Here is a 16,501-nt window from a genome sequence, read left to right as displayed (position 1 = left end):
ACTGCTTCCCTCTGCAGTTTTCTGTGGGAATGAGCTTGTAGACACAACATATACTGAGTGTACAAAACATTAAGGACACCTGCTCTTTCCATAACATAGACTGTTTCTGTACAGCACTTTGTGACATCGGCTGATGTAAAACGGGCTTTAGAAATAAATTTGCTGATGATGATGATGATGATGATATTAACAAACTTACCAAGTGACCTGTGATGAAATCTATTGTAGAATAAATGGAACCTGGATCCATTTCATTCTATTAACATGGTTGATGTGTGTTATAGCAGTAATGGGGTTAAACTGATATTAAAATGACAACTCCATAGGTGGTACCAGGTCAGGGGAGTTCATCTCTGCTCCCAGCATCCCTGGGACAGTACTGATCAACATAGCTGACCTGATGCAGAGGTGGACCAGTGATGTTTTCCTCTCAGTGGTGAGACTTGCCCTTCCATTTGAAACACCTTTACCTGAGATCGTACAAGACGTTACAGGCTTATTGCATGTGGAAACAGACCTGCGTTCAATTACTATTTAAAATAATGTTGAATACTTAATAAGCAGTGGTTGATTGAGATTGTTGAAATGGAATCAATGGAAATGTACTAAAAGTACAAACATCGAAACATTTCTTGCTCAATTTGTCCCTCCCTGTTTCAGTTGATTTTCTTCAGTTTGGTGCCTAGTGAATATGACTCAGGTCTCTGTGGAAACATCAATGTAAATTCACCTTTGATTTTTACTCCTCACTTTCCCTTTCAGGTCCATAGGGTTTTACTGCCCCCTGTTGGAGACTGGAGCACACTGCAGCCCCTGGCTTTCTTTGTGCAGCTGGAGGATGAGGTCCTCATCACCTGTTGTGATGGGTCCAACAAATATCCCCAGGTGAAGGCAGGGTCCTATCTCATCCAACACGTCAATGACTTTTGTAGGAGGGAGGGAGCATTTCCAATGTTAAGCTATGGAATGAACTGTGAATGTTATGGTGAATTTTTAATACAGATGTACTTTAATACAATAATTCCTTGAATGTAATTAGTTTGTGTATTGTAATTATGTTATTGAGACAGAATAAGTCAGTAATGAGAGAATAAATAAGTCCAGTCCAACCATTACCTCTCTCCTCTTTCACATCCCTCTATCATCTCTCCATGGGGGAGTACAACCATTACCTCTCTCCTCTTTCACATCCCTCTATCATCTCTCCATGGGGGAGTACAACCATTCCCTCTCCTCTTTCACATCCCTCTATCATCTCTCCATGGGGGCGTCCCAATAATCTCTCCTTCCTCCTGAAGTGTAGCTTTCCTTCTCTACTCCTCACAAATGTAAAAGCATTGGATTGGTGTTGACATGGGGTAGAGGGAGTTTACATATACCAGTAATTTCCTTTTAAATCCATGAAGGGAAGTGGGAGAGAGAGAGAATCAGATAAAGTTGTTGGAGATAAAGGAATATGTGAGCAGAAACCCTCCAGGTACAGATACTGTATGTAGAACCATAGTAAAGCCCAGTATGGACTATCAATACAGATACTGTATGTAGAACCATAGTAAAGACCAGTATGGACTATCAATACAGATACTGTATGTAGAACCATAGTAAAGCCCAGTATGGACTATCAATACAGATACTGTATGTAGAACCATAGTAAAGTCCAGTATGGACTATCAATACAGATACTGTATATAGAACCATAGTAAAGTCCAATATGGACTATCAATACAGGTACTGTATGTAGAACCATAGTAAAGCCCAGTATGGACTATCAATACAGATACTGTATGTAGAACCATAGTAAAGCCCAGTATGGACTATCAATACACATACTGTATGTAGAACCATAGTAAAGCCCAGTATGGACTATCAATACAGGTACTGTATGTAGAACCATAGTAAAGCCCAGTATGGACTATCAATACAAAGTGACCATTTAGATTGAGGCCCAGTTCAATGAGAGGAAGTCTTAACAGAACTGGGGGATGACAGACATGAAGTGGGAGGGTGGAGATCTAATATTTTTTTTGTGCCAAACACTAAAGCATGATATTGTAATAAATCTACACCCTATTCCCTATGTAGAACACTACTTTAGACCTGGTCGGAAGCACCGTAGTGCACTGTGTAGGGAATAGGGAACCATTTGGAACAGACAATAATTCCCCTGAACATCTTTCTCTTCCTCATCTGGTTTTTTGAACAGCCCTTCACTCCTCCCCTCTTCCTCCCCTCCTCCCTTTTCATTCTATTCTATCAGCCACACCACTAGCTCACCTCCACACAATCCATTTACAAGTTAAAGACACACCTTGGAATAAATAACAAAGGAAAACTATTACTAGAAGAAGTTTAGTGTTGTATTTTTTATTTCCCATCACCATAAATCATATTTAATCACTGAACAGTAGCAGACCTAACTTCATCTGTTCCTGACTCTGGATAGTGGATTAAAAAGACCATCAATCTCCAATGATATTAAAGTACTATTCTGAACATTACAGATATACTGAGTGGCAAGTCAAGATATCTGCTGGTTTTATTGTTTGGTCAATAGCACCACCTGCTGGACAGGTTTAATGTTGCTGGACTGAGCAGTATGGGAGGATGAAAGATGACACATTTAGGGCCGGTTTCCTGGACATCTACATTGAACATGCTTTTTAGTCCAGGACTAGGATTAATCTGTGTCTGGGAAACCAGACCATATACTTTAGTAGAAAGTAAGAGATTCCAGCTTGTAATGGGCTGACTAGTCCTGAATTCTCAATTGAGAAAACATATCAATGGTTCTGAATGACAACCAATATACATCAACACCATACATCATGATTCATGGAAATGTACAATATTAAAACATTGCACTTAAATACATATGAATACATTGAATGTTTATTTTAATTCAGAACATCTGAAGATGAAATCAGTTAAATCATTGTAGATAAAACAGAGTAGAATGAATCATCACATCTGGGGACCATCACCACCAGCATGACTAGTATCTATGTGGACCCTACTACAGTTTAACCAGCTCAGCTATAGACTACACCAGCATGACTAGTATCTATGTGGACCCTACTACAGTTTAACCAGCTCAGCTATAGACTACACCAGCATGACTAGTATCTATGTGGACCCTACTACAGTTTAACCAGCTCAGCTATAGACTACACCAGCATGACTAGTATCTATGTGGACCCTACTACAGTTTAACCAGCTCAGCTATAGACTACACCAGCATGACTAGTATCTATGTGGACCCTACTACAGTTTAACCAGCTCAGCTATAGACTACACCAGCATGACTAGTATCTATGTGGACCCTACTAGAGTTTAACCAGCTCAGCTATAGACTACACCAGCATGACTAGTATCTATGTGGACCCTACTACAGTTAAACCAGCTCAGCTATAGACTACACCAGTATGACTAGTATCTATGTGGACCCTACTACAGTTTAACCAGCTCAGCTATAGACTACACCAGCATGACTAGTATCTATGTGGACCCTACTACAGTTAAACCAGCTCAGCTATAGACTACACCAGCATGACTAGTATCTATGTGGACCCAACTACAGTTTAACCAGCTTAGCAGTACTATAAAAGAGACTAAACCCAGGATAGAGGGGCTGAGTGAATGTGGTCTGGACTCTGTGGAGGAGGGTCATTGTGTCAGAGACACTGTAGAAGGACAGAGTACCTGCCTTGTGATCCAGGTACACTCCTACTCTGGAGGACTGAGGGCCTGATACTTTAGTCACAACATTATTGTGTATGAAACAATAACCATCACTACAGCACTGTAAACTCCAAGACTTGTTATTGTGTCCAAATATATTACCTCTCTCTGTTCTGCTGATGTCTTTATATGAGACTGCTGTATAAACATCACCACTCCACTCCACCTCCCAGTAACAGCGTCCAGACAGACCCTTTCTACACAGAACCTGGTACCAGTTGGTGAACCTGTCTGGATGGTCAGGATATGGTTGGACTTGGTCTGTATAGGTCACCTTTCTGTTCCCTTTAGACAGAGAGAGGTGTGTGCGTGCTGTGTTTGGGTCCAGTGTGAGCTGACAGGAATCTGGGAGAAGAGCAGAGCAGAGACCAATGAGGGGAGTCAGAACAATAAGTTAAGTCAGATACTGTATCTACCCTGTCTTTGATTGGAGCACAGCAGAGATCAAATCAGAGAAATATGAGGAGTCAGATAGATACCCAGTCTTTGATTAGATCTACTATTGCTATATATTTCTAGAAGGATTGTTAGGAGTGGCAGTAAAAAGAGACTGTTAGTTACTTCACAATAAAGAGACTCACATTGTAACAACTGTTCTCTGGTCTTGGGCTCAGGATGCAGTACAACATCCACTATATTCACTACAGACACACAAACACATTGACAGAGAGGGGGAATGTTATCATCATACCATATTCCACATGTATATGACTAGTAGGGAACTTTCAATGGTCTAAAGTTGATGTTCTTATTGTTTTCAACACACCTGTAGTGGAGATCTTGGTCCATTCTCCTTTAAGGAAGTCTTCTAGTTTCTCTCTCAGTTCAGACACAGTCTTACTCACATCTCCAAAGTACTGAAGAGGACAGACAACGATGCTGGGTAAGTCTGAAGATACACTGATACTGGAGAGAGACTGATATCTCTGGAGAGAGAAAGAGAGAGAGAGACAGGGGGACAGAGAGAGCGAGGGAGAGAGGGTCAGAGAGAGCGAAACAGAGAGGGAGAGGGACAGAGAGAGAGAGAGAGAGAGAGAGAGAGAGAGAGAGAGAGAGAGAGAGAGAGAGAGAGAAAGGGGCAGAGAGAGAGGGGCAGAGAGAGAGAGAGAGAGAGAGAGGGACAGAGCGAGAGAGAGAGACGGAGAGAGAGAGAGAGAGAGAGAGAGAGAGAGAGAGAGAGAGAGAGAGAGAGAGACAGAAAGAGAGAGAGGGACAAGGAAAGACAGGGACAGAGACGGGGAGGGCCAGAGAGAGAGACAGAGAGAGAGAGAGAGAGAGAGAGGGACAGAGAGAGAGAGAGGGACGGACAGAGAGAGAGTGGGACGGACAGAGAGAGAGAGGGACGGACAATATAATGATTGAGATGAATAGTTTCACATTAAGTTAATTTCATATCACATGTAACAAGACAGTTTAGTTACCTGGAGGAAATGGATGTGATCCTCTGTGTGTGAGAGCTGCTCCAGCTCTGTGCTTCTCTTCCTCAGCTCAGCTATCTCCTGCTTCAGTTGCTCCAGGAGTCCTTCAGCTTGACTCACTTGAGCCTTCTCTTGGGCTCTGATCAGCTCCTTCACCTCAGAGCTCCTTCTCTCAATGGAGCGGATCAGCTCAGTAAAGATCTGATCACTGTCCTCCACTGCTGACTGTGCAGAGCGCTGTTAAGAGAGAGACAGAGAGAGAGAGACACACAGAGAGAGAGAGAGACACAGAGAGAGAAGAGAGAGAGAGAGAGAGAGAGAGAGAGAGAGAGAGAGAGAGAGAGAATCTCATTGAGTCAGAACGCTGCCACCCTGCTCTTCAGGTCCACCAGGCCTTGTCCCCCCCTCCTGGACAGGCAGGTACAGAACACCGCTTGGCCCTGCTCTACTCTCCTCCCTCCTGGTCCCCCCTCCAGTAGCCTGCCCCATAGCAGAGCTAGACCCAGCCTCTGTCCCCTGAGTCCTAGTAGGCTGGACAATAGAACCAGTCAAAACGGCCAAAGAACGTTGTCTGAGCTGGAACACTAGCGAGGCCATAGCAAATGAATTGAAACGAACCTTCACAGAGCCTCTTCTGACTGGAATGATCCTTAGAATTCCATTTCCCCTAAATGGCACCAAAAAATTTCTACCTTTTTATTTGACCACTAAAACCTGTTCTTAGGACCAAACTGAAAAATAACAACTGGTGTAGAAAGTAAACATCCGCACCTCGATGGTGCCAAGTGTGTCTATGTCTGCGTTACCAGGAAGTAGGAAAAAACGGGCAATTTCTGACTATTTCTGGTCTAGCGATCGATGACAGTAGAGGACGCTGCCCAACCTTATGTCATTAGAAAGAGGAGATTCTCCTGATTAAAATGGTGTCCGACATGAAAACATCTAAATTTACACATTGTGAGATATTTAGTGAAATAAACAGACATACCATAACTAAGCTGCTCAAACTTACATCATTAGAAATAATAGGTTATCCTGATTAAAATGGTGTAGAACTTCAAACCTTTAAAATAAATACATCTATTACAGATAATTGGAGAAATAGACATGTCCCTATTTCCCCAAAACAATGGCAGGCTGAAAGTTATAACATCAGTCTTATTTAACCAGCTTACCATTTATCTACTACCATTTGACTTTGTGTTTAACATTTAGTGGTTTGTAATCTAGTGGTTAAGAACGTTGGGCAGTAACTGAAAGGTGGCTGGTTCGAATCCCCAAGCAGACTAGGTGAAAAATCTGTAAATCGCCTTTTTTTAGGCAGATTTAGTCACTTAACCCTAGTGGCTCTGGATAAGAGTGTCTGCTAAATGACTCACATGTAAACGTAAACTAGTCCTCTGTGAAAGGGCAGCAGGTAGCCTAGTGGTTAGAGCGTTTGGCTGGGCAGCAGGCAGTCTAGTGGTTGGAGTGTTGGGCCAGAAACTGAAATCCCCGAGCTGACAAGGTAAAAATCTGTCGTTCTGCCCCTGAACAAGGCAGGTAACCTACTGTTCCCTGGTAGGCCATCATTGAAAATAAGAATTTGTTCTTAGCTGACTTGCCTAGTTAAATAAAGGTTACATTTAAAATATAAAAATAAAAAGCGTGGCATTAACTTTTCATTATTCACAGACAGACTCCTCTGAAGGCAGGCAGGCAGCACACTCCTGAAAACTGCTCAGCAAAGCAAAGGCTCTTTTGAGAGCTACCAGATTTATATTAAAAAAGCTCATTTTCAGTGTCTGTGTCCAGTGTCTGTGTTTATATGTTAAGTGGGTTTTACTTTGGCAGATAATGTCACCCATTTAAATATCTACATTTTTATATAATTAACTAAATGTATGATGTTTTTGGTTTATGTCAGTTTCATTATGCTATAGATGGATATTTTATGGTTGTTAGTGATAAAATGAACTATAACACTTTATATTTTGTAATTCTGAGTAATTCCTACTTTAGTAAGGATATCCACTGTATTCAGTACTGCTGCGGTTGCTAAATCATTCCAATAGATGGCAGCAAAAAGACAGTTCAGAATAGTTTAGGTCAAGTACAAGTATCCAACTCAACAAGCCCCTCCAAAAGCTTGTTCCGTCTGCGAGCAGCGAGCACTCTGCCTTCTCCCACAAGAGAGTGGCATGTTGAGGTACATTTACTAACCGTGAGGGCTGCATGATGTCATTTATTGTCGGGCTGGAAGATGCATCGTCTTTTCTATTCCGAGGCTGTTTCCTCCCAATATGACATATTAACATGACGTTATAATGCATGTTTACTAGGGTTGCAGCACATCTGACTAGTGGTTATTTGACCAGGGTTCAATACCTGCTATAGTTAATATTGTTTTGATCACCCAAAAGCAACACAGGACTAACAAGAGATATATAACTAACTGTAAAGTAATGAGTGACCATTTCAGAAAATCATGGGACATATAGTCTTTGGTTGCATGCTATTTTATGTCAATCATATTGCTGCTTGTAGCCTATAACTGATGCTTCGTGGTCTTATGCTGCCATCTATTGGAAATATTTACCAATTAAAAGTTATTAATTCACGTAAAGACATTGGTGAGGCAGCTGAGAAATAAAGTGTATTTAATTCCAGAGATCAGTCTCAAACCTGCCCCACCTATCCCACGCCAATTGCTGGACTTTCACATAGAGGTTACTATGTCACCCAGTTCAAACACCATTTAACATATAAAACAAATGAGTCTTGTTTATCAAGTGTTCTGCCTTGCAATAATAAATATAATAAAATAACTAATAAAAAGCAAATGCTTACATAGGTTTTATTAAAAAATATCACGTGTTATTAATTACTAAAATGGTATTTACTAACATAATATTATTACTAAAATAGTTGTAGGCTACCCTACCCTAGAATTAGGGTTCAGGCTAAAATAGGTTATACGTAGGGTTAGAGTTTCTGTACAGCACTTTGTGACATCTGCTGATGTAAAAAGGGCTTCATAAATACATTTGATTGATTGTTAGGTTCAGGGTATTTAAAGAGAAAAACTGTATGGGTTTATATCTCTCTTGCTCCTCCCTGTGGTCTTCTGTGGATACTACATAACTCATTCACCACACTTGATAGGCTCATAATCTGAGGTAGCAACTGTGTCAGAGCTACAAATCAATGAGCTCCACCTATCCATTTGGTTTACAACTCAGTGAACCTGCGCAGCATTCTCTCTATTTGATGTCTACGAACCAACAGATTTCAACGATTATCATATTACCCAGCAGCCATTTAGAAAGAAATTGTCAAAAAGGTTATTTCTTAATACAAAAAATAATTTCTGGCTGTTTAAATAGGCCACATCTTGAAAAAGAGGACAGGGACATACGTTTTGGTCTCATTGATAACAATAATGAAGCTGACATTGTGACACAGAACAATGGACTGGGAATAGAACTTTCAGAAGGTGAGTTGGTGCCACAGTGTTCAATACAACTAATAGGAGCTGGCAGGGTGAAACATTACCTAAAATAAGACCTGTTTTTACAATACAACTAATAGGAGCTGGCAGGGTGAAACATGACCTAAAATAAGCCCCGCTTTTTCGCGTTAACTCCAAAACTACGGCAAACAGCTGGGACATATGGTAATATTATATAACTGGGCTCCTTGGCGGATGCAATGAACTAGTTTTATCAGTAAATGTGGTTAAAAATGTAGTGTCCAGACTAGTCCTAGTCCCCGCTGCCGGCTGGTCGCGCTTGTCTGCCCTAAACAAACCCTGTGGACCACCCCTCCCTGTTTAACCTTGAATTTAGTTAAGAAACAAACACTTGTCTACGAAAAGAGACACCCAGCCGAGAGCCACAACCCTCCAACCCTGTCCAACCTCAATGACCCTACACTTCAATCTTTCCCTCTCTTCAACATCCTTACAACAATATAACAACACATGCTCCACCGTTTCATTGACAATACCCTCCAGACACAAACCATTCACATGCTGCCAACCAGATGTAAGGACCAGTTCAATGTACAATGTCCTAAGAACAATTGAGTAAACACCACCTCTTCCTTCCTAATCTGACCTTTGAACCTTGGTCCATCGACCTTTAGAGGACATATAAATGCCGTCCCTTGTGCTCAGAGTCCCATCTCTTCTGCCACACATCTATCAAAATGTCTCTGATCTTACATTTGTCCTCACCTCTACCCAGTGGAACATTAATATATATATTATATCTTATTTTAAAGCTCTTTTAGCTAACTGGTCTACAATTTCATTCCCTTACACACCTGAATATGCTGGGACCCAGCAGAATCTCACTACTACACCCATTCTCTCATTTCTCCATAATAACATTGATACCTACAACTGTCCAACCAAAACCACTGCCTTGTCTACCAGTATATTCCCAACAGTCATCTAGAACAGTAGCAGTGGGATGCTCAACCTCACAGCCTTGCAACCCAATAAGATAATGACAATTTATTACGCCGTATACCCAAAGGCATCTCACCTGCCTCCACTAGTAAGACACATACAGATGTTGATTTAAATGCACCAATACATATCCTTAAAGCTATATACTGGATTCTGTCCAGCTTAAGTCTTTGCTGCTGTTCCATGAACTATACACCCCTAATCAATTGTCGTCCTGATCAGAGCTCTATAAATATCCCTCAACGATTGTCTGTCAGCACCCCATTAATAACCAGAGACCCACACAACCAACTACTGTGAAAGTGATGGAATGAGAGAGAGACATCGTTACAACACTGTAAATAGACAAAATATAACGTTTCTTCTTCTTTGGAGTTTATCGGCGGTTTTCATCCAATATGTTGTATTATCGCCCCCAACTGGAGAATAATATAAATCTATTTTACTTTGTGATACAAAATGGGAAAAGGAACATTTCGTATTTTTCAAATAAATCAACACCCTTCCAACTAACCCTACACTCATTAAAAACCCACTACCCCATTCCACTACTTTGACCCTATCTGCTCCTGCACCATGCCAACTAACCCTACACTCATTAAAAACCCACTACCCCATTCCACTACTTTGACCCTATCTGCTCCTGCACCATGCCAACTAACCCTACACTCATTAAAAACCCACTACCCCATTCCACTACTTTGACCCTATCTGCTCCTGTACCATGCCAACTATCCCTACACTCATTAAAAACCCACACCCATTCCACTACTTTGACCCTATCTGCTCCTGCACCATGCCAACTAACCCTACACTCATTAAAAACCCACTACCCCATTCCACTACTTTGACCCTATCTGCTCCTGCACCATGCCAACGACCTGGGAGGACGGGACACCACCACTCAACACATCCTGGAACTCTTCAGAAGTCAAATCTCATATGACCAAATACTTCTCTGGTTCTGAGCTCTTCTCCACACCTTCTACCTCACTTAACTCTCCCTCATTCATTTCCATTTCACCTCCAGAACTCAGTCTGGCGCACGGTTCTCTCTGTTTGCACTTGAATTATAACATTTGAAATGTCTCTGTTCTTTTGAAAATAGATGTTGTGTAATTATTATCTACTTCACTTGCTTTGGCATAGTAAAGATATGTTTCCCATGTCAATAAAGATCTTTGAATTGAATTGAGAGAGAGAGCTCCATGTTAATGTATAGGGGACATGAGTCAGTCATGGTTACTCATGGTTATGTGATGAGGTTAACCTCTCTAGGGTAGGGGCCGGATAAAAACGTACTCGATTTAATCTGGTTATTACTACTGCCCAGAAACTAGAATATGCATATAATTGTTTGATTTGGATAGAAAACACCCTAAAGTTTCTAAAACTGTTTGAATGGTGTCTGTGAGACTGGGGCACGCGTGCACAAGAAGAGTCCATTTTAGATTTTTAGTCTTTGAATGAAAACAGGGTTTCCCGGTCGGAATATTGTCGCTTTTTTACAAGAAAAATCGCATAAATATTGATTTTAAACAGCGGTTGGCATGCTTCGAAGTACGGTAATGGAATATTTAGATATTTTTTGTCACAAAATGCGTCGGGCGCGTCACCCTTCGTCACCCTTCGGATAGTGTCTTGAATGCACGAACAAAACAGAGGATATTTGAACATAACTATGGATTATTTTGAACCAAACCAACATTTGTTATTGAAGTAGAAGTCCTGGGAGTGCATTCTAACGAAGAACAGCAAAGGTAATCCAATTTTTCTTATAGTAAATCTGAGGTTGGTGAGGGCCAAACTTGGTGGGTGTCAAAATAGCTAGCCCGTGATGGCGAGCTATCTACTCAGAATATTGCAAAATGTGCTTTTGCCGAAAAGCTATTTTAAATTCGGACATAGCGATTGCATAAAGGAGTTCTGTATCTATAATTCTTAAAATAATTGTTATGTTTTTTGTGAACGTTTATCGTGAGTAATTTAGTAAATTCACCGGAAGTTTGCGGTGGGTATGCTAGTTCTGAACGTCACATGCTAATGTAAAAAGCTGTTTTTTGATATAAATATGAACTTGATTGAACAAAACATGCATGTATTGTATAACATAATGTCCTAGGAGTGTCATCTGATGAAGATCATCAAAGGTTAGTGCTGCATTTAGCTGTGGTTTGGGTTTATGTGACATTATATGCTAGCTTGAAAAATGGGTGTCTGATTATTTCTGGCTGGGTACTCTGCTGACATAATCTAATGTTTTGCTTTCGTTGTAAAGCCTTTTTGAAATCGGACAGTGTGGTTAGATTAACGAGAGTCTTGTCTTTAAAATGGTGTAAAATAGTCATATGTTTGAGAAATTGAAGTAATAGCATTTCTAAGGTATTTGAATATCGCGCCACGGGATTCCAGTGGCTGTTGAGTAGGTGGGACGATTTCGTCCCACATACCCAAGAGAGGTTAACACGCCTGCGACTTCTAAATCAGTGTCGGCCCAATAGGGAATGTCCTCTTGATGTAATGGTCAAGATGTTCGTTTATCCCACGGCAGACCTGGGTTCATATCCCGTCGGTTACATTAACATGTTATGGATAGGGGGCAGTATTTTCACGGCTGGATAAAAAATGTACCCGATTTAATATGATTATTACTCCTGCCCAGAAACTAGAATATGCATATAATTATTAGCTTGGATAGAAAACACTCCAAAGTTTCTAAAACTGTTTGAATGGTGTCTGTGAGTATAACAGAACTCATTTGGCAGGCCAAAACCTGAGAAGATTCTGTACAGGAAGTACCCTGTCTGACCATTTCTTGGCCTTCTTTGTCATCTCTATCCATTACAAAGGATCTCTGCTGTTACGTGACACTTCCAACGGCTCCAATGGGCTCTCAGAGCCCGGGAAAAAGCTGAATGACGTAATTCAAAGCCCTGGCTGAAACACACGAGCCCTTTTGCTAAGTGGTCTATCAGAGGACAAAGGGCTTAGGCGCGTGCCCGAGTCGACCCAGTGATTTATTTTCTTTCGTCTGTTTAACTAATTGCAGATTCCCGGTTGGAATATTATCGCTTTTTTACGAGAAAAATGGCATAAAAATTGATTTTAAACAGCGGTTGACATGCTTCGAAGTACGGTAATGAAATATTTAGAAATCTTTTGTCACGAAATGCGCCATGCGCAAGACCCTTATTTACCATTCGGATAGTGTCTAGAACGCACGAACAAAACGCGCTGTTGGATATAACTATGGATTATTTTGGACCAAACCAACATTTGTTATTGAAGTAGAAGTCCTGGGAGTGCATTCTGACGAAGAACAGCAAAGGTAATCAAACTTTTCTAATAGTAAATCTGATTTTGGTGAGTGCTAAACATGGTGGGTGTCTAAATAGCTAGCCCTGTGATGCCGGGCTATGTACTGAGAATATTGTAAAATGTGCTTTCACCGAAAAGCTATTTTAAAATCGGACATATCGAGTGCATAGAGGAGTTCTGTATCTATAATTCTTAAAATAATTGTTATGTTTTTTAGTGAACGTTTATCGTGAGTAATTTAGTAAATTCACCGGAGGTTTGCGGGGGTATGCTAGTTCTGAACGTCACTTGCTAATGTAAAAAAGCTGGTTTTTGATATAAATATGAACTTGATTGAACAACACATGCATGTATTGTATAACATAATGTCCTAGGGTTGTCATCTGATGAAGATCATCAAAGGTTAGTGCTGCATTTAGCTGTGGTTTAGTTTTTTGTGACATTATATGCTAGCTTGAAAAATGGGTGTCTGATTATTTCTGGCTGGGTACTCTGCTGACATAATCTAATGTTTTGCTTTCGCTGTAAAGCCTTTTTGAAATCGGACAGTGTGGTTAGATTAACGAGAGTCTTGTCTTTAAAATGCTGTAAAATAGTCATATGTTTGAAAAATTGAAGTTTTCGGATTTTAGAGGAATTTGTATTTCGCGCCACGCCCATCATTGGATATTGGAGCAGGTGTTCCGCTAGCGAAACATCTAGATGTAAGAGGTTAAGCAGTCAATTCTCTGAAAGGGGTCAAGACAGCCTGTTCCCAAAAGTGGGGTCAGTGGTATTGGATAGGGGCCCCTCTATCTCTCTCTATCTCTGACTGGAGGAGAGAAGTGAATTGGTATCTCCTCTGGTCAACAATACTCACCTTGAAAGACTTCACAGCTTTTTGGAGATTCTTCAGCTCCTTCTCTCTCTCCTGGAATCTCTGCTGGACCTTCTGCTGACTCATCCCCAGCTGCCTCTGTGGAGAATCACTCTTCAATGAGCTATCAAGCTTGATTTGTCCAGTAGATCAATGGTATAGTAATGTGACATAGGACCCATAGAGAGGAAGGTCTACAATCCTGAGGAAGTCCCTTTACAATATTATATTATGTTGCTATGTGAATGATTATAGTTTTACGGTAGGCCTACATGTATCAAGGGGTTGAGACTGAACTTTGGACTCATAAAAGGCCATTCAGAATGATAACAGTGTTTGACTTTAGAAAATGGTGATACATTTGGAGAATCTGGGTTAACATATCTATATACTGAAGGTTTGTGTTCATATTTGTTCTGCTGAGGATCCATTTCATTTGAATGATCTCATATTCAAACAGCCTTAGTTCCTACTGTATCTTTAATTCTTTGTTTATCAGACAGTCACCAACAAGTTGTTCTAGTCTTACCTGTTTCTCAGTCCTCTCTGCTGCAGCTGACACTGTATCATGGCCTTTATGTTCATCCATCACACACTGATAACAGATACACTGCTGATCGGTACAACAGTAAACCTCCAGCAGTTTGTCATGATGAGAGCAGATCTTCTCCTGTAGTTGTGCGGTGGCTTTGACCAGCTTGTGCTTCTTCAAAGCAGGAAATTCATAGTGAGGTTGGAGATGAGTCTCACAGTAAGAGGCCAGACATGCCAGACAGGACATGAGGGCTTTCTGCTTTCTGGTCCCAGGGCAGACATCACACACCACATCTCCAGGTCCAGCATAGCACAGAGCAGGAGGGGGAGCAGCCTGGAGTCCTGTCTTCTTCAGTTTCTCCACCATCTCAGCCAACATGTTATTTTTCCTCAGAGTAGGCCTTGGAGTGAAGGTCTCTCTGCACTGAGGACAGCTATAGACCCCTTTCAGAACATCCTGATCCCAGCAGTCCTCAATACAGCTCCTACAGTAACTGTGTCCACAGTGTATGGTGACCGGCTCTTTCAGTAGATACTGACAGACAGAACAACAGAACTGGTCCTGGTCCAGTAGAACTCCCTGCTGAGCCATTGTGACGGTTGTTCACTCTCACACAGACAGACGAGACAGAGACTCAGATCAGTTTCGTTTCCACAGAAGAGAGTTTGTGAAGGGGAGGGACTTCCTGGTTCTGCCAGAGGGCTGGGGTTAGAGGGAGGGAAGGAGGGAGTGAACAGCATACAATGTCTATAGGGAGACAAATATTTTAGTTCCTTGTTTAAATCTAACTAATGTGAGTTGTTAGAATATATAAAGAGTAACAGTTTCTATGAAGTACATATTATAATTATTTGTATGACCTTTATTATACCTTATAATACACTTATGTGTTCTAACATTACAGTGTGGTTATTACTGTTAGGTCTAGGATCAGGGTTAGAGGTACTACATTCAGCAGTAATCCTAGACATATCTAGGACTAAAAAGAGAAGATGTTTTACAATCAGAGTTCTTTGTATCTCTTCTTAGTCATACAGATCCTCCCCACATCTTATAGGTGGACGGGGTTATGAACATATCCTATACATTATTTCTGAAACCAGATGAAATGAAACTGTTTTTCAGCAGGAAAAGCTTCTCTAATAATCCTAACCATGGCTGGGTGTCTTCAGAGACTGAGAGGTATAGAGACACACTGTCAAGGTGACAGGTATCCTAGTGGTTTAGAGACTGAGAGGTATAGAGACACACTGTCAAGGTGACAGGTATCCTAGTGGTTTAGAGACTGAGAGGTATAGAGACACCCTGTCAAGGTGACAGGTATCCTAGTGGTTTAGAGACTGAGAGGTATAGAGACACACTGTCAAAGTGACAGGTATCCTAGTGGTTTAGAGACTGAGAAGTATAGAGACACCCTGTCAAGTCAAAACATCTGGCTGTGATTTCATGTCAAAACCCTTATTCTATTCTAGTCATTATATTATATTGTATTAAATTATAATATATTATATCCATAGTCTCCCCTCAGTATAGTGTTAATGATGACTGTTTGTTGTGAACATTGATTGAATGGTTAGGACTATCTCTCTGTATTCACAGTTTAAATCCCAAGAGACCGGGAGACCTAAAGGAAGCCTTCAACACTGCATCCCTTCATCCAGTCATAGTAAACAACCTGTCTGTCTGTCTGTCTGTCTGTCTGTCTGTCTGTCTGTCTGTCTGTCTGTCTGTCTGTCTGTCTGTCTGTCTGTCTGTCTGTCTGTCTGTCTGTCTGTCTGTCTGTCTGTCTGTCTGTCTGTCTGTCTGTCTGTCTGTCTGTCTGTCTGTCTGTCTGTCTGTCTGTCTGTCTGTCTGTCTGTCTGTCTGCCGATGCAGCCAACTTCTCTGCGGTGGTTGTTGTTGCTTTCAGTGTTAAAAAAACGTACAACTCTATGCACAACGACTACTTTTAATAAAAAACGAAATAATGAAACAATTTAACACATTTACTTGAAGAACAGTGCAGATGCAAAGTTTGGTAACAGAATGACATCACAAAGAGCACAAACCCTCATTCTGTTTGACATTTTAAAGTGTAAATCTGAGTCTCAGTGTCACTCCGTTACTGTGGAATTGTCCAGTTGTTAAAGAAAGTTCAGGATAACAGCTTATTCCCTTCAACAATATTAAATGTTAAAGAGTTT

The 16,501-nt window shown here is 41.0% G+C and overlaps 2 protein-coding genes across 2 annotated transcripts in view; one reads left to right on the top strand and one right to left on the bottom strand.

Annotated features, from left to right (window-relative positions):
• LOC123731780 (E3 ubiquitin/ISG15 ligase TRIM25-like) overlaps positions 1–1,202 on the top strand; it is an 81,885-nt gene extending 80,683 nt beyond the window's left edge. The window contains exons 4-5 of the transcript XR_006762833.1: positions 327–436; positions 763–1,202. The gene's annotated coding sequence lies outside the window, so the exon portion shown is untranslated. The remainder of the gene's footprint in view (positions 1–326; positions 437–762) is intronic.
• The window catches only part of LOC106561471 (tripartite motif-containing protein 16), a 74,032-nt gene extending 59,038 nt beyond the window's left edge, over positions 1–14,994 (bottom strand). Inside the window, exons 1-4 of the mRNA XM_045711179.1 lie at positions 14,313–14,994; positions 13,787–13,882; positions 5,160–5,393; positions 4,505–4,664 (exon numbers count right to left, since the gene is read on the bottom strand). Of these exons, the coding sequence (XP_045567135.1) occupies positions 4,505–4,664; positions 5,160–5,393; positions 13,787–13,882; positions 14,313–14,909 (1,087 nt within the window). The 5' untranslated portion in view covers positions 14,910–14,994. The remainder of the gene's footprint in view (positions 1–4,504; positions 4,665–5,159; positions 5,394–13,786; positions 13,883–14,312) is intronic.
• Positions 14,995–16,501: the final 1,507 nt, after the last annotated feature.

The sequence above is a fragment of the Salmo salar genome, unplaced genomic scaffold, assembly GCF_905237065.1.
Source record: "Salmo salar unplaced genomic scaffold, Ssal_v3.1, whole genome shotgun sequence".
In the NCBI taxonomy this organism is placed as follows: domain Eukaryota; kingdom Metazoa; phylum Chordata; class Actinopteri; order Salmoniformes; family Salmonidae; genus Salmo; species Salmo salar.
Note: the sequence above shows the minus strand (reverse complement) of the source record. Positions and strands in the feature narration are given on the sequence as shown.